This window comes from Pristis pectinata, chromosome 14 (genome assembly GCF_009764475.1).
Source record: "Pristis pectinata isolate sPriPec2 chromosome 14, sPriPec2.1.pri, whole genome shotgun sequence".
Classification (NCBI taxonomy): domain Eukaryota; kingdom Metazoa; phylum Chordata; class Chondrichthyes; order Rhinopristiformes; family Pristidae; genus Pristis; species Pristis pectinata.
Window position 1 is genome coordinate 38,188,886 of NC_067418.1, and position 18,597 is coordinate 38,207,482.

The 18,597-nt window shown below is 42.5% G+C and overlaps 1 protein-coding gene and 1 long non-coding RNA gene across 5 annotated transcripts in view; one reads left to right on the forward strand and one right to left on the reverse strand.

Moving 5' to 3' along the window:
• The window catches only part of LOC127577843 (uncharacterized), a 43,257-nt gene that overhangs the window by 20,671 nt on the left and 3,989 nt on the right, over positions 1 to 18,597 (forward strand). The window lies entirely within an intron of this gene.
• The window catches only part of LOC127577840 (oxysterol-binding protein-related protein 5-like), a 101,818-nt gene continuing 84,677 nt past the window's right edge, over positions 1,457 to 18,597 (reverse strand). For 3 of the 4 annotated variants that reach the window (XM_052029444.1, XM_052029445.1, XM_052029442.1), the window contains exons 18-22: positions 16,595 to 16,780; positions 16,261 to 16,396; positions 15,442 to 15,562; positions 13,442 to 13,538; positions 1,491 to 2,326 (exon numbers count right to left, since the gene is read on the reverse strand). In XM_052029444.1, coding sequence (XP_051885404.1) covers positions 2,191 to 2,326; positions 13,442 to 13,538; positions 15,442 to 15,562; positions 16,261 to 16,396; positions 16,595 to 16,780 — 676 coding nt within the window. In that variant the 3' untranslated portion in view covers positions 1,491 to 2,190. Of the gene's footprint in view, positions 2,327 to 13,441; positions 13,539 to 15,441; positions 15,563 to 16,260; positions 16,397 to 16,594; positions 16,781 to 18,597 lie in introns of all 4 variants that reach the window. The other variant, XM_052029443.1, reaches the window with a different exon arrangement.

The window sequence follows — 18,597 nt, forward strand, 5'->3', positions numbered from 1 at the left end:
ACATTGAGGATGCAACAAAGGCTTTGTCTTATGTGTTGGGAGTATGTCGAGTAACCTGTGAGGCTGTAGTGCTAGGGAGCATCCTGGCAAAGAATCCAATTTGACCATTTGCTGTTTAAATAGCATGGGTTCAGGGGAAAAGGGTTGGTTAAAAACTGATTGTTTTGTGGGAAAGTTAAAATTATCACTTCTTTCAGATTGGTAAAGTTGAAAGTAACAGATGAGACAAATTTCGGGTGTTGCAATCTTGTCGATGTCACTTGGGGCATTTTTATGCCAGAAAATTGTTCCTGGTGCTAATAAAAGTAATGCAGAAAAGTTAGGTTGAATTCCTCACCAGGCATTAAGAACCAAGGGGATGGGGCAGTATTGCTCTACTCAAGACTAAGCCTATTTTCAGTTGAATAACATTTTCAGCATTGTGAGAAAGAATTTCTAGCCGTGTCTGCTAGTGTGCAGACTGACCTACCTGTCTCTTTTTTCTGTTCCGATATAGGAGATTGGAAGCTAATTAGTATTGATGTAATGAGTGGCAAAAAATTCCATGAGTTTGCATGAAGGCTCATGAAAACCTAAATGTCAGTGGGGCGGCACGGTAGCGTAGCGGTTAGCGCGACGCTATTACAGCGCCAGCGATTGGGGTTCGATTCCCGTCGCTGTCTGTAAGGAGTTTGTACGTTCTCCCGTGTCTGCGTGGGTTTCCTCCGGGTGCTCCGGTTTCCTCCCACATTGCAAAGACGTACAGGTAGGTTAATTTGGGTTTAAAATGGGCGGTGCGGACTCGTTGGGCCGGAAGGGCCTGTTACTACGCTGTAAATAAAATTTAAAATTTAAAAAAAAGTGAGTAAATGGCTGACAAGTTGTTTAGTGAATCACTTACTGAACTCTGTTATTGAAATTTATCCAGCTCCCTGACTCGAGATTATGGAAATTATTTATGTCACACATGGATGAGGAGTTGATAAGAATGCGAACCCAGCACTGATTTGGTGTGATGACAGGAAAATGATGTGAAATACATAAATGCACCACTTCTCTTTTTCTATTGTGCAACAAGCTCCCACTTATTTCAATGGACACTGGCCTAGAAACACCTTGGTGCTTCGAATGGTGTGGTATCTGACAGGCAAATGAATGTCTTCTGTGATGGCCTGCTGCTGTTAAATTCTATCTTACACCAGGAGTAATGTGATTAGAGGAACAGGAATGGCAAAATGAATTTTGAGAACTCTGTTAAGTCTCAAACACAAATGTTCAGCGAAGCAATAGAATTTTAAGTCTCTGTGTATGCACTGAGTTGTGCATCGTGTTGGATAGCTTGCCTTTATCATATTGTAATTCCAAATAAACTGGGTTAATGCAAAAAACATTAGCCCCATTTAGTAGCAGTGGTAGAATAATCCATTTAAAAATGGCCCCTAGTGATATTGTAATGTTTAAACAAATACTCATTCATGATTTAAAAAAATGTTTTTATTTATCTGCGTGTTTACACATATTGTACATTTCATTCATAGAATGTCATAGATGTGAAATTTTATTGCAGACATGGAGCAAACTGGCAGTTCATGACTACAGGTTCTTGCCATCCTGGAGGCATTCCTGTTTCAACCTACAATACTCTGCAGTGTTATGCTCAGGGACATTTTAACTTGGTCCTATTTAGGGCAAGGTTCACAAAAGGGTGCAACAGATCTTGTACATTGCTATTTTAAATAGAGACTGCCCTAGAGGTAGAGCAGACTGAAGGAGACATCCATGAGTGCGGCAGAGTGTCAAAATTTATATTTAGAACAATATACAAACTGAACACCACAAATATTACCATCTACAGTTTATAAATACTTTTGGGAAGCAGGATTCTAAATTGCTTTGTATTAGAAAGATGAAAAGAGGAAGGAAAAGGTTGCACATTTGGAAAGTCTTATTTGGCTTCAGCATTAAGGCCTACTTGGGGTTGGTTGTCCTTGGAGATGGGGTGTGCAGAAAAAATATCCGTAGATATGGCCCCACTCAAAACAAGATTTAACTGGAAGATATTCAAATATTCAGGTTTTTTTTCCTAGCATCTCTCTCCTTGGAAATTGGCTGAAGGGTGCCTTGGTAGCCCACGTAATGCCATGGAAATTCTGCTTTCTTCCCCAATAGGATCTTGTTTGTCGTCTGCAAACATTTCAAAGTGATTGCTGCTCACCCATAAAAATAATTGATGAGTAATTGGAATGATACAAGTACACAGATAACGAGCCAGTAGTGTGGGTACAGGAGCCTGGTCCACGAGATGTACTCTTTGTGGCAGGCTTGCTGGTTAAGTGCAGCGAGATTCCTGAAAATAAGCATAATTCATATTTTTATTGAGAAATAAGTTTGTTAATATAAAACTTGCCTTTTGCAGTTCCAGCATTTCAATTTCAGCTATAAGCAGGCTCAGACCTGGTTCCTGGATTTCAAGCTCTTACCAGAATTGTGTCCTCAACCAAATTACTTTGTCAGAAAAAAATGTCCTCTTCAGCAATGGAGCCTTAGTTTTCTGAGATTCCTTAGTATTTAATTAGTAGAAAATTATAGTTGAGTCATCTGCATTGTTACCAATTTCTATTGTAATTGCTGTGTGTTGATTTCGATATTTTATAAGTTTTTAATTGGGAATAGTGAGGGCTGGACTGCGCATGCGTGTGACGTCAGTAGGTAAGGCGCGGGCAGTTTAAAAAGCAAACCACCGTATCCAGCGGGCAGCGGAGTGAGAGGGAGCAGAGTGTTTTGGGCTTTGGCTCAAGGGGCTTAGGCGTAAAGGGGCGAGGAAAGGTAGGTGACTCAAGGAAAGGAAGGGGTATGAGTGCGGTTTCCTGTACTCAGTGTCAGATGTGGGAGTTCCCGGAGTCTCCCTGCCTCCGGGAAGGCTACATCTGCACTAGGTGTGTCGAGCTGCGGCTCCTGAGGGACCGTGTTAGGGAACTGGAGATGCAGCTCGATGACCTTCGTCTGGTTAGGGAGAATGAGGAGGTGATAGAAAGGAGTTATAGGCAGGTAGTCACACCGGGGCCACGGGAGTCAGGCAAGTGGGTCATAGTCAGGAGGGGGAAGGGGAAGAGTCAGGTACCAGAGAGTACCCCTGTGGCTGTACCACTTGACAATAAATACTCCTGCTTGAGTGCTGTTGGGGGAGACAGCCTACCTGGGGGAAGCAACAGTGGCAGTGTCTCTGGCACAGAGTCCAGCCCTATGGCTCAGGAGGGTAGGGAAGGAGAGAGGAGGGCACTAGTGATGGGGGACTCTATAGTTAGGTGGGCAGACAAGCGATTCTGTGGACGCAAGAAAGAAACTCAGAAGGTAGTTTGCCTCCCAGGTGCCAGGGTCCAGGATGTTTCAGATCACATCCAAGATATCCTGAAGGGGGAGGGAGAACAGCCAGAGGTCGTGGTACATATTGGTACCAACGACATAGGTAGGGAAAGGAATGAGGTCCTGAGAAAAGACTATAGAGAATTAGGAAGGAAGTTGAGAAGCAGGACCTCAAAGGTAGTGATTTCCGGATTACTGCCTGTGCTAAGTGACAGTGGGTATAGGAACAGAATGAGGAGGAGGTTAAATGTGTGGCTGAGGGATTGGAGTAAGGAGCAGGGATTCAGATTTCTGGATCATTGGGGTCTCTTTTGGGGCAGGTATGACCTGTTCAAAGAGGACAGGTTGCTCTTGATTCCCGGGGGACCAATATCCTGGTGGGGAGGTTTGCTAAGGCTACTGGGGAGGGTTTAAACTAGAATTGTTGGGGGGTGGGATCTGAACTGGAGAGACTGGGGAAGAGGTGTTTGGCTCTCAAATAGAGAAAGCTAGTAGTAGGTATGATAGGCAGGTGATAGAGAAGGGACGTGCTCAGACAGGTTTGAGATGTGTCTATTTTAACACAAGGGGTATTGTGAACAAGGCGGATGAGCTTAGAGCTTGGATCGATACTTGGAGATATGATGTGGTGGCCATTACAGAGACTTGGATGGCTCAGGGACTGGAATGGTTGCTTCAAGTGCCAGGTTTTAAATGTTTCAGAAAGGACAGGGAGGGAGGTAAAAGAGGTGGGCGAGTGGCACTATTGATCAGAGATAGTGTCACGGCTGCGGAAAAGGTGGACGTCATGGAGTCTCTGTGGGTGGAGGTTAGGAACAGGAAGGGGTTAATAACTTGACGGTGTTTTTTTTATATAGGCCACCCAATAGTAACAGGGATATTGAGGAGCAGATAGGGAAGCAGATCCTTGAAAGGTGTGAGAATAACAGGGTTGTTGTGATGGGGAATTTTAATTTCCCAAACATCGATTGGCATCTTCAGACAGTGAGGGGTTTAGATGGGGTGGAGTTTAAGTGTGTCAGGAAGGATTCTTGACACAACATGTAGATAGGCCTACAAGAGGAGAGGCTGTGCTTGATTTGGTATTGGGAAATGAACCTGGTCAGGTGTCAGATCTCTCAGTGGGTGAACATTCTGGTGATGGTGATCATAATTCTATCTCCTTTACGTTAGCACTGGAGAGAGATAGGAACAGACAGACTAGAAAGGGATTTACTTGGAATAAAGGGAATTATGAGGCCCTCAGGCAGGAAATTGCAAGATTAAATTGGGAACAGATGTTCTCAGGGAAAGGTACGGAAGAAGTGTGGCAGATATTCAGGGGATATTTGTGTGGTGTTCTGCATAGGCATGTTCCAATGAGACGGGGGAGTCACGAGAGGATACAGGAACCGTGGTGTACAAATGCTATAATAAATCTAGTCAAAAGGAAAAGAAAAGCTTACAAAAGGTACAGAGAGCTAGGTAATGTTAGAGATCTGGAAGAGTATAGGCTAATAGGAAGGAGCTTAAGAAGGAGATTAGGAGAGCCAGAAGGGGGCATGAGAAGGCCTTGGCGGGCAGGATTAAGGAAAACCCCAAGGCATTCTACAGGTATGTGAAGAGCAAGAGGATAAGATGTGAAAGAATAGAGCCTATCAAGTGCAGCAGTGGGAAAGTGTGTATGGATCCGGAAGAAATGGCGGAGGTACTTAATGAATACTTTACGTCAGTATTCACTACGGAAAGAGATCTGGGGGATTGTAGTGGGGACTTGCAGTGGGCTGAAAAGCTTGAGTATGTAGATACTATGAAAGAGGAGGTGCTGAAACTTTTGGAAAGCATCAAGTTGGCTAAGTCACCGGGACCGGATGAGATGTACCCTAGGCTGCCGTGGGAGGCGAGGGAGGAGATTGCGGAGCCTCTGACAATGATCTTTGCATCGTCGATGGAGACGGGAGAGGTTCCGGAAGATTGGAGCGTTGCGGATATTGTTCCCTTATTCGAGAAAGGGAGTAGGGATAGCCCAGGGAATTATAGACCGGTAATTCTCACCTCAGTGGTTGGTAAGCTAATGGAGAAGATCATGAGAGGCAGGATTTATGAACAGTTGGAGAGGTATAATATGATTAGGACTAGTCAGCATGGCTTTGTCAAGGGCAGGTCCTGCCTTACCAGCCTGATTGAATTTTTTGAGGATGTGACTAAACACATCGATGAAGGGAGAGCAGTAGATGTAGTGTATATGGATTTCAGCAAAGCGTTTGATAAGGTACCCCATGCAAGGCTTATTGAGAAAGTAAGGAGGCATGGGATCCAAGGGGACATTGCAGTGTGGATCCAGAACTGGCTGGCCCACAGAAGGCAAAGAGTGGTTGTCGAAGGGTCGAATTCTGCGTGGAGGTCAGTGACCAGTGGTGTACCTCAGGGATCTGTACTGGGACCCTTGGTCTTTGTGATTTTTATAAATGACCTGGATGAGGAAGTGGAGGGGTGGGTTGGTAAGTTTGCAGATGACACGAAGGTTGGGGGTGTTGTGGATAGTTTGGAGGGCTGTCAGAGGGACAGAGATAGGATGCAAAGTTGGGCTGAGAAGTGGCAGATGCAGTTCAACCCAGATAAGTGTGAAGTGGTTCATTTTGGTAGGTCAAATATGATGGTAGAATATAGTCTTAACGGTAGGACCCTTGGCAGGGTGGAGGATCAGAGGGATCTTGGGGTCCAAGCCAATAGGACACTTAAAGCGGCTGCGCAGGTTGACTCTGTGGTTAAGAAGGCATATGGCGTATTGTCCTTTATCAATCGGGGAACTGAATTTAGGAGCTGAGAGGTATTGTTGCAACTATATAGGTCCCTGGTCAGACCCCACTTGGAGTACTGTGCTCAGTTCTGGTCACCTCACTACAGGAAGGATGTGGAAGCCATAGAAAGGGTGAGAGGAGATTTACTAGGATGCTGCCTGGAATGCAGAGCATGCCTTATGAAAGCAGGTTGAGGGAACTCGGCCTTTTCTCCTTGGAGCGACGGAGGATGAGGGGGGACCTGATAGAGGTATACAAGATGATGAAAGGTATTGATCGGGTAGGTAGTCAGAGGCTTTTCCCCAGGGCTGAATTGGTGGTCACAAGAGGACATAGGTTTAAGGTGCTGGGGAGTAGGTATAGAGGAGATGTCAGGGGTAAGTCTTCTACTCAGAGTGGTGAGTGCGTGGAATGGGCCGTCGGCAACGGTGGTGGAGGCAGATACGATAGGGTCTTTTAAGAGACTGTTGGATAGGTACATGGAGCTGAGTAAAATAGAGGGCTCTGGGTAAGCCTAGTAATTTCTAGGGTAGGGACATGTTCGGCACAGCTTTGTGGGCCGAAGGGCCTGAATTGTGCTGTAGTTTTTCTATGTTCTATTTTAAGTTTCTATTGCCTATTTTTCATAAGTGTTTTGTCACCTGTTGCTACCTATGTACCTCTCCTAGCTGCCAACCTTGTGCTAGTTTTTGCCTTTAAGTAGACATGAGAGACTGCAGCTGCTAGAATCTGGAGCAAAAAGCAAACTGCTGGAGGACTCACCCAGTCAGGGGTTGGAAGGAAATGTCTATGTTTCGGATCGAAGCCCTGTATCAGGAATGAGCATGGGGAGAGAAGATGGCCTGTTTAAAGAGGGTGACAGGTGAGGCAGGGGCCAGTAGGTGATAGGTGGACTGAGGAGGGGCAGGGGATGATGGGCAGAAGGAGCCTGGTGGGGGAAGGGTGGGATTGGGAGACAGAGGCAGATGGGTGATAGGTGGAAGCAGACAAGGAAGAAAAGAAAGGGCCAGGGGAAGGTGGACACGGACACTGGAGGGAGGGTGATAAGCAGGGACACAGGCTACAAATGCTGGAAACCTGATATAAGGTTTTGACCCAAAACATTGACAAATTTTTGTCCCCCCACAGATGCTGCTCAACCCATTGAGTTTCTCCAGCAGTTTGTTTTTTGCCTTTTTATGTATGTTTTTTCTTTCAGTTTTTCCCTCCATTGGTGAGTTTTGGCATTTCATTACTGCCACCAGAGTTTCCTTTTCTGTTTTTTTTCCTCAAAAGCTTAGAAATTCATTAGCAGCTAAAATGGCAAGTTAAACCAATGCTATATAGTGAGCCAACACCACTTTTGTGCACAGTCCCCTAGCGGAATAGATGAGTTCTGCCTGTATAAATGCACACATAGGTTTTTCCTCTTCTCTGATAGTGTACAGCTAGTGGTGGAATAATGATAAGCTGCAGATTGTATGAGGTGGGTAATTATTGAAGGGAAGACTGATGAAGGGTTGGACCTGGAGTTGGAGATTTAGTGATGGTGATCAGAGGGCATTGGCTTTGAGACATTGAGTGGATGTTGTTTGGTGGTGTTGAGGAAATTTGATATTTGATTGGCGATGTGCTTGGATGGCAAGGAGGGGTGGGAGCTGTCATCAGACACGGGATTAAAAGCCTGAATGATATCAGCAGTAAGAATGGGAGAGAGTATGAGTGAACCAAAAATATTTTATCAAATGCAAGTTAAAACGCTTCAGAATTTCTGCCCATGGACCAGTTGAAGCATTTCTCCTTCGGTTAATTAATTCTTTGTTAAGAACCTGTTTCTGTGTGAGTCACTCATGTCACTCCTAGACTTTGAATGTGTATATGAATTTTGCATGAATGATGTCAATAGGGCATGCACCGGTTGTTATCACTGCACACACCCAGAGGTGTACATAAGTGTGTCCTACACAAAGCATTCACAATTAACAATCAAGTTATTTGTAAGCACACGGAAAAGTGATACTTCAGGTAAGAATTTCTAACCCCTTTCTTCATCCTTAATAACCAAGGCTATACTCTTTCCTGCATCATTTTTCCACAGATGTCCTGTGAACTTTATAAACTGGTATATTAAATTCCCACCCTTGAACATCTTGCTGCTGATTTTCATGTCATATCTTTTAAGAGGAATCTGTGGCTGCATTTATTGATTTTGTTTCTTTTATTCCACACATTTATTCAATTATTGCCTACTTCGGCCACTCAAGTATCTCTAACGTTAAACTCGCAATTGTTATTTCTCCCCACTTAAGTGCTTTATTTAGTTTGACATTAGTTTTGACTAATCACCTACCCCTTTGTTCAATTTAGAATTTATTATTAATACTGCCTTTTACCCCCTCAATCCCTCACTTCCATTTACAAGTTAATGACCTTGTGACTACCCTGTTAATCATTTCTGCCATGAATCTTGTTCCATCTTAATCTTGCAAGCTGGAATAATCAGCATAGACCTTTGAAAAACATTTATCATATTATTTCTCAGTTATCTGGCAGTTAGTTGATTTGTGTAATAGCTGGACATATGATTTGCTCATCGTGAGTTGCTAGGAATGGCTTGGTAATGATAATAGTTTTATATTTCCTCTGGTCTATTTTTTCCCTCTTAGAAAGATGGATTTCCACAGTTAAATAAAGAAGTGAGTTGGTTAAAATGAGAAGGCTACTTGCCTATCAAGCCTGCTTCACCCTTTAGCAAGATCGTTCCTGATCTGACTAACCTGAACTCAGCATTCCAGCTACCCTAGTAACCTTTTATCCAATTACTGCTCATGATTCTATCTACCTCTGCCTTATAAATATTCAAGAACTCTTGCTTCCACTAGCCTTTGGGAAAAATAATTAGAGATTTACAACCCTCTGTTAGAGAAAAAAATTGCCTCACCTCCCTCTCGAAAGAATAATCCCTTATTTTTTTTTAAACAATAATGTCTAGTTCGAGATTCTACCAGAAGAAAAAACATTCTCTGCACACCCACCTGTCAAGACCCCTCCGTATCATGTAATGTTTAAATAAAGTCTTTGTCAAGGCCTTTGACAAAGTCCCTCATGGGAGGCTGGTCCAGAAGGTTAAGTTGTGTGGCATTCAGGATGATGTAGCCAATTGGATTCAACATTGGCTTAGCAGGAGAAGCCAGGGAGTGGTAGTAGACGGTTGTCTCTCTGACTGGAGGCCTGTGACCAGTGGTGTGCTGCAGGGATTGGTACTGGGTCTGTTGTTTATCATCATCTATATTAATGATTTAGATGATAATGTGGTAAACTGCATCAGCAAATTTGCAGATGACACCAAGACTGGGGGCATAATGGACAGTGAGGAAGGCTATCAAAGCTTGCAGCATGATCTTGACCAGCTAGGAAAATAAGCTGAAAAATGGCAGATGGAATTTAATGCAAACAAGTGTGGGGTGTTGTACTTTGGGAGGACAAACCAGGACAAAATTTACACAGTGAATGGTAGGGCTCGGAGGTGTGTGGTAGAACAAAGGGACCTGGGAATACAGATCCATAATTCCTTGGAAGTAGCATCACAGGTAGATTGGGTCGTAAAGAGAGCTTTTGGCACATCGGCCTTCATAAATCAGGGAATTGAGTACAGGAGTTGGGATGTTATGTTGAAGTAGTACAAGATATTGGGTAGGCCAAATTTTGAGTATTGTGTGCAGTTCTGGTCACCTACCTACAGTAAAGACACCAATAAGCTTGAAAGAATGCAGAGAAAATTTACAAGGATGTTGCTGGGACTTGAGGACCTGAGTTTATAGGGAAAGGTTGAATAAGTTAGGACTTTGTTCCCTGGAGTGCAGGAGAATGAGGGGAGATCTTATAGGGGCATAGAGAGGGTGAATGCATGCAGGTTTTTTTCCACTCCAGTTGGGTTAGACTAGAACTAGAGTCATAGGTTCAGGGTGAAAAGTGAAATATTTAAGGGGAATCTGAGGGCAACTTCACTCAGAAGGGGGTGTGAGTGTGGAACAAGCTGCCAGCGGAAGTGGTAGATGTGAATTCAATTGTAACATTTAAGAGAAGTTTGGATATTTAAGTGGATAGGAGAGGTTTGAAGGGATATGATCTGGGTGCAGGTAGATGGGACTAGCAGAAGATCAGCTCTGCATGGACTAGATGGGCTGAAGGACCTCTTCCTGTGCTGTAGTACTGTGACTCTAGTCCCCTTGCACATTTCTAAACTCTAGTGAACACCAACCTATATTACATGTGTCCACTGCAGATCTTTCCTGCTTTTCTTTGTATTATCAGCAAATCTAGCAGCCATACTTTTGATGCTTTCATCTAAGTCATTGGTGTAAAGCATCTAAAATTGAGGGCCCAGCACTGAACCCTGTGGCACAGCACTTATTAGATCTTATCAACCAGAAAGTGACCCATTGATACCTCCTGTTGTGTTTTCTGTTAATCAGTCAACCTTCAATCTGTACCAATGTTACCTCGAGCCTTTAGTTTCTGCATTAACCTTTGAAGTGGCATTCTATCCAATGCCTGCTGGAAAACTGAGAGTAGTATATCCACCTTTATCCCTAGCAAACAGGTAGTTCTTCAAAGAACTTCAATAAATTGGGGAAATATGGTTTCCCTTTCTCAAAGCCATGTTGACTTTACCAGAAGGGTCCTGACCCGAAACATTGACCGCCTGCTTTTCTCCATGGATGCTGCCTGGCCTGCTGAGTTCCTCCAGCATCATAGTGTTTTTCATCTAGATTCCAGCATCTGCAGTCCTTTGTTTTTCTTGATAGAATGCAAAGCTGGGCTGAGCAGTGGCAGATGGAGTTCAACCCGGAAAAGTGTGAAGGGATACACTTTGGAAGATCGAATTTGAAGGCAGAATACAAGGTTAATGGCAGGACTCTTAGCAGTGTGGAGGAACAGAGGGATCTTGGGGTCCACGTTTATAGATCTCCCAAGGTTGCTGTGCAGGTCGATAGGGTTGTTAAGGTGGCGTATGGTGTGTTGGCCTTCATTGGTCGGGGTATTGAGTTCAAGAGCCACGAGGTAATGTTGTAGCTCTATAGAACTCTGGTTAGACCACACTTGGAATATTGTGTTCAGTTCTGGTCACCTCATTGTAGGAAGGATTTGGAAGCTTTAGAGAGGGTGCAGAGGAGATTTACCAGGATGCTGCCTGGATTGGAGAGCATGTCTTATGAGGATAGGTTGAGTGAGCTAGGGCTTTTCTCTTTGGAGAGGAGGAGGAGAGGTGACTTGATAGAGGTGATAAGAGGCATAGATTGAGTGGACAGTCAGAGACTTTTTCCCAGGGTGAAAATGGCTAACACAAGGGGGCATAATTTGAAGGTGATTGGAGGAAGGTATAAGGGGGATGTTAGAGAGTGGTGGGTGTGTGGAACGCACTGCTGACAGAGTTTGTGGGACCAGATACATTAGGGACATTTAAGAGACTCTTAGCCACACGAATGATAGAGAAATGGGAGGGAAGGGTTAGATAGATCTTAAAGCAAGAAAATGTTGGCACAATGTCATGGGCTGAAGGGCCTGTACTGCGCTGTTATGTTCTATATGTTCCTTTTCTATATGACCAATGCTCACTTTAACACTGTTCTTTTTGAACATTTCAATAGAAACTCTTATCTGTTTTCATGTTTCAAGCCAGCTTTATCTAATACTCTTTCTTGCTTTAATCTTTTAGTCACTGTGCTGTTGTTAATATTCTGCCCAATCTTCTGATGTGCCACGTCTTTGCCCAATCATACTACTAAATCTAATGTGCCTATTCAGTTTAGCTAGCTTCAATTCCATGCACTCATAATTACCTTTATTTAACTTTTAAGATATTAGTCTTGGACTTCTACTCTTTGTTATCCAGGGGTTTGACTGCAGCCTCCTGTACCTGTTTTGTTTCTTGTTAATCAGTATACATTTGAAAGAATTTTGAACCATGACAACAGATTGAGAATCCAGGGGTAGGAACCGCATCAAAGGGGGTTCTACACCTCTTGAAATAGCACGCTGCTCAGTACAATAACATTTTCAGACATTACATAATCAAACCTCTTTTAAGTATGTTCACAAGATCACAAGACAAGGGAGCAGAAGCAGGCCATTCGGCCCATCGAGTCTGCTCCAAGGAAAAGGGAAAAAGAAATGGGGTGGGAAAAAAAGAAGAAAAAAAAAACTATTCTAATCCCATTTTCCAGCCTTATCCCCATATCCCTTGATACCCTGACTATTTAGATATCTGTCTATCTCCTCCTTGAATACCCCCACTGATCTGGCCTCCACTGCTGTGCGTGGCAAGGAGTTCCACAGTTTCACCACCCTCTGGGTAAAGAAATTTCTCCTCATCTCTGTCTTGAAACTGTACCCTCTAATTCTAAGATTGTGCCCTCTGGTCCTGGACACGCCCACCAAGGGAAACAGCCTAGCCACATCTACTCTGTCCTTACCTGTCAACATTTTAAATGTCGCTACGAGGTCCCCTCTCATCCTTCTGTACTCCAGCGAGTACAGTCCAAGAGCCGACAAACGCTCATCATACTTAAGCCCTTTCATTCCTGGAATCATTCTCGTAAATCTCCTCTGAACCCTCTCCAACTTCAGCACATCCTTCCTAAGATGTGGGGCCCAAAACTGCGCACAGTATTCCAAATGAGGCCTCACTAGCGCCCCGTAGAGCCTCATCAACACTTCCTTACTTTTATACACTATACCTCTCGAGATGAATGCCAACATAGCATTCGCTTTCTTAACCACCGATCCAACCTGGTGGTTAACTTTTAAGGTATCTTGTACGAGTACCTCCAAGTCCCTTTGTACTACCGCACTATCAATCTTCTCTCCTTCTAGATAATAATCTACCCGCTTATTTCTGCTTCCAAAGTGTACAACTGCACATTTCTCAACATTGAATCTCATCTGCCATTTCCTTGCCCATTCTCCTAAACTGTCTAGGTCCCTCTGCATTCTTTCTATTTCCTCTATGCTCCCTACTCCTCCACTTATCTTGGTGTCATCCGCAAACTTAGCCACACAACCATTTATTCCATCATCCAAATCATTGATGTACAAGGTAAAAAGGAGCGGCCCCAACACCGACCCCTGCGGCACACCACTAGTAACCGGTAACCAACCAGAACGAGATCCTTTTATTTCCACCCTTTGCTTCCTGCCAACCAGCCAATGCTCCACTTGGGTTGGCAAGTGAAGCTGATACTGAGCTATAGGTACCAGACAGAAGTGAGTCATTTCATTTTACACAGTGAATACTTATACAAGTGATAAACAACGCAGGTAACTGCCTGCTGCTTTACCTGTGAATTTCTTGCTGTGTTCTCCGAATGGATTGAATAGCTGTGTGAATATTTGTTAGCTCATTCATTCCTTTTCTGCACCTGGGACACAGCAACCCTGTAAGAAATTATGTTGCAGATCAGCTCCAAGCCAAAAATAAGAAATTTGCTTTTAGGCCTCAGTCTCTGGATGCTCATTCAAGGGACATTGCTGGTTCCTCTCTTTTCTCCAGTTTCTAATCATAATCTCCTCAAGGCACCATCTTAGAAGGTTAGCTTCCTGGCTGCTAGGAGCCCTCCAATTGCTTGGCCAAAAAAATGCTAATGGGTTGTTCAACAGCCAAGAGAATTGCAAACAAGCATGATCCCATCCACACCTGTTGTTCCTGTACTACCTATTAAGACTTCCCAGTGCATATGGTAGCATCTGGTAGGATCTATAGCACCTTAAATGATAAGGTAATTCAGCACAGAGTATGGAATTCCAAAAAGGACTTGTGGCTTTCATGGCACTTTAACAGAGATTTATGCTCAGTATAATCAAGTAAATGGGTTGAACATTCAGCAAGTATAGTTCTACTAAACTCTCTGTGGTTGTGAGTCGTACATTATCACATTTCCATTTCAGTGCCATCACTAAATGTAAGATTGCCAGCTGCCATACGGTGTAAATACAGTATCTACTTGCATTTGTCTAGACCTTGATGCATTCTGATCTAGGCACTTATTGGTTATATTTTCTAGCAAACAAACAAAAATCTTATTTTTTGTACAAACGACAAAATAGATTTTGTTTTTAAATTAACACAAAATGTTTAATTCTTCTGATGAGTAAAATTATAGGTCAGAATTAAGTCCAAAGTAAAGACACTTAAGTGTTTTCATCACTTTGTGTCTCATAGAGTGTTTGTATAAAGTGTGTTCAAACATTTCCTCTTTGGTAAGGAGCTTATTATATTTCTCTTAGATAATCCTGAAATGCAAGATGAACCAGCTCTACCTATAGCTAACAAGACTAGGATTGACACAAAGTGCATCTATGTAAAGTATTCTGAACCTGAGATAAAAGTTTTAGACTGGATTTTAGAAATATAGTTGGATTTTAGAAATATAGTAGAATTTAGGGCCTTTGCTAGGTTAGATATTCCAGATCAACTCCATATGTTTTGTTTTAGTTTTTGGAGAAAAAGCCCTTCATTCAGTGGTTCAGTGGGTATAATGCAAAACTATGCCCCTCTTGCACAAGTGTCAATCAGGGATACTTGTCTTGATACTGCAGTAAAACATTCAACTGATCAGTTAGCAATAATGAGCAAGAGAGTGTAAAACTGTAAATGAATATCCTTATCTTGGCAAACAATGTGGCAAACTTAGTTAAAAAGCCACTTATTCTGAAAGGTGGCCTAATGGTTGAATTTTGACAGAGATTCACCTGGCATCCCACTTTAGCTCTAGCTACTCATGGCAGAAACTGAGGAAATAGTTCAAGCAACCATTTACCCAGTCTGTCCAGGGTTTCCACCGATCTTTGTTTGAAGTTAAAAGATTTCAGCTTCAACTGAACTTGGCCTTCTCTTCACACAAAGTTCATATATACATTTTCCATGAGTTACTGGATACCATTAAGGTGAGAAACCCTGGCTAACAATACCTTTCCCTGGACCAGATGTAGATGTGATTTCCCAATTCTTCTTGAGGTGGAGATCAACCTGCATAGCATATATCAAAGCCTGGACTTTGAGTACATAGATCTGTCACAGAAGGGGTTTACTTGGACATTTTTAATCGTATGCTATTCTTCAGTTTCTTTAAATGTTTTGGGAAGGTCGCTCCTTCCAGCCAGATCCTCATCTGCCTCGGCTGCTGGCAAGAGATATCCACCAGAAGGATGTAAGTGATCGATTTGTTCAGATATTGGATCTTTCAGACCAATGCAAGCGTCTTTCTAAATGCTTGGTACCTAGAAAGATGCCATCATATGATCAGTTCATTCTGAGCATTTGGAGAAACAGAGCACTTACTGTCATCAGATGAGTCATCTTGTACTGGTTCCGGTGTTGAACAACTACTCTCAGTGTTCTGCAATCTGTTAGGTACTGGAAGATCACTGTTTTTGCACCCAACATATTCTTGAACTGGGACCTACCAAACGAAATCACTTGTCAGCAATTCAGGCACCTATTGTTCAATATGCAGTAGAGAAAAGGTACCCTAACTCAAACATTTATTGATCAACCATTAAAAATGCATTATAAGGATTGAAAAGGATCAAAGAATGCGTAGACATGGTAGAAAGAGAATTTTATATGTTCTCTTAATGGATGAGCAACCCAAAAAAGTAATAAGATTGATGGGACTAAATTAACTTTAAGCTTGGTTCTTAGTAGCTGAAGGATTGCTTTTGATAACCAATTTTCAACTGATTTTTTGTATCTAGGTACCTGTCCAAATGTCTTTTTAAACACTGTAATTGTATCTACCACCCCTACCACTTCCTCTGGCAGCTCATTCCAGATAATCACCACTCCTTGTGTGGGGAAAAACTTTAAATTTCTCCCCTCTCACCTTAAATCTGTGCCCTCCAGTTCTAGATTCTCTTGCCCAAGGAAAAAGACTTTAGCTATGCCCCTCATGACTTTATAAACCTCTAAGGTCACCCCTCAGCCACCTAACTTCCAGTGAGAATAAACGCAGCCTATCCAGTCTCTCAATACTGCAGTCTTCCATTCCAGGCAATATCTTGGTGATTCTCTTCTGCATTCCCTCTATTAATACCACGTTTTTCTGATAGTGTGGTGACCAGAACTCTATGCAATACTCCAAGTATTTTTAATAATGACCTGTTGCCTTATTTGACTTCGGCTGCTGTTGCTATTCATTGACTTCACTGCCAGTGATTTGTGTCGGATCCTTGTCTGCACAATTCCATCTTTCTCAAACTGGATGATGTCGTTTGTTGGATCCCAGGGACAGGTACTTCAACAAAGAAAAAAAAACAAGTGTATTGTACATTAAGTATAATTTTCTGTGGTGGTTAAAAGAGGATTTCCAGAAGTGTTAATGTCATTGAACTCATATTTGAACAGTAAGATTATTTGTCAGGGCATTTGTGCTGGAGGGTAGTTTGAAAATCCATTGCAATATACATGAATGTGTCAGATAAGTGGTACATACTCCATGAACTTGTATTTCCAGTTCTTTGTTGCTTCATCCTGCTGGAAGAGTTTTGCCACCCAATCCTGACATTGTTCTTTACGCTCTTTGGCAGCCTTGCGCTGTGCTTCCTCCAGAATAAACTTCTCCTGTGTGGCCTGTTCCTGATCACGACTCTTTATTGCTCTGGTCACTTTCTGCCACAGTCTAGGAAAGTAGTAGAAAGGATTAAAATTCCTCCTATCATTACCACAGTTGTACCTACCCAATGAGTACAGCAACCTGCCAAGTTCTGGCTACAAAATAAAACTCATTAACACAGGGGCAAGACAGGCACCTGTTGAACAAAAACTGGAACTGCTCAGCAGGTCAGGCAGCCCCTGTAAAGAAACAGAATCAACATTTCAGACTGGTGACCTTTCAAGCAAATATGTTGATAGGGCTCTTAATTGTGGCTGTTCCTTTACTGATACTTTGCTCTCGCACCCTCTCCTCCCACTCATAGCAAGGATAGAGTTCTCCTCACCAGCCTCCACATTCAACACATTATTTCTGCTACCAGCAGTGTGATGCCATTTTTGCTTCCCTCCCAGTATTCTGGAGGATCCATTTCCTGCATGAGTCTGATTCACTTACACTTAGTACAGTTAAGTATACTGCATTCTGTGCTCACATTATGGTCACCTCTGCACTGGAAAACAAATGCAAATTGGGTATCTGCTTTGCACAACAACTCTGTTCCATTCACAAGGTAATTCTGAGCTTCCAGTTGTCTATTATTTTAATTCTCCATCCTACTCCCACTCTGACCTCTGTCTTTGGTCCCTGACACTTTTCTAATAAAGCCCAATGTCAGCTTGATGATCATCATCTCATTATTCTGACTAGGCATGTGACAGGCCTCAGGATTCAACAAACTTCAGATGACCAACCTTTCTTATTATCAGAACTGGCTAGTTCTGATGAAAAGTCATCATTTTATAATATTAACTCAACATTTTTGTCTCCACAAATGTTGCCTTATCTGTTGAGTATTTCCAGCATTAACTTTTCCAGCAACTGTGGTGTTTTGTGTCTCACTTAAACAATTCATTTGTTTCTCTGCCCTCATCCATTGCATCATCTGACTAAGGAGATACAAGTAGAAGGCAATCATCATGCCTCTGTCAGTTGGCACCATTTGTTTCATTCACTCTTTCTTGATCTCCACTCTATCACAGATATTCCTTTCGTTCAACCCATTCACCTTCCTCCTCTACAATTTAAAATCTATTTTTTCAGAACTAAGAAAAATTAAAAGTCAAAGGACATGAGCCTGAAACATGAATTCTGGTGTGGTATACATAGATGCTGTCTGATCTGCCAAGTACTTCCATCATTTTCTGTTTAGTTCTGGTACTTGGTACTCCATTTTCTTTGCAGTCATGAAATGTGGGTATTGCTAATAAGGCCAAGATATATTGACCACCTGTGTCCTCGAAAAAAGTAACAATGACTTGCCACCATGAACCTTTTGTAGTCCTTGCACTTCAATGGTACTTCCAGTAGTGAGTTGTAGGATTTTGCCACAATTAAGGAAAGACTTTATATTTCCGAGGTGGTAAACCATGACTTCTGTACCAGACCCAAGGTCTTGATTTTGAAATATCCTTTTCTTCAATTAACCAAAAGGCTGTGCTGGTGTACTGAATACAGTGGTGAATTTCATCATTGCCAAGAGGTAGCTCCTGAGATGTGGGAAGTGGTCCACATTTCCCAGGTTCTCATTATGAACTTTTTATTGTTAGAAGTCCTGGCCCATGTTCCTGAATCACCACACTCATTGTACACCTGGCCCGCATTCCCAGCCTTCAGCACTTAAAAGTTTTTGAGTGAAATTGTATTTACTTTGCCTGTTACAAACTATAATCCATGTCTTAGCATGGCTTGTTTTACATTGTCATGAACAAATCATTGCTATTCTTGTTTTTTTTAAAATGGAGGTCAGATCCGATTAAATTCAAAGGCAACAATTCAGGCCACGT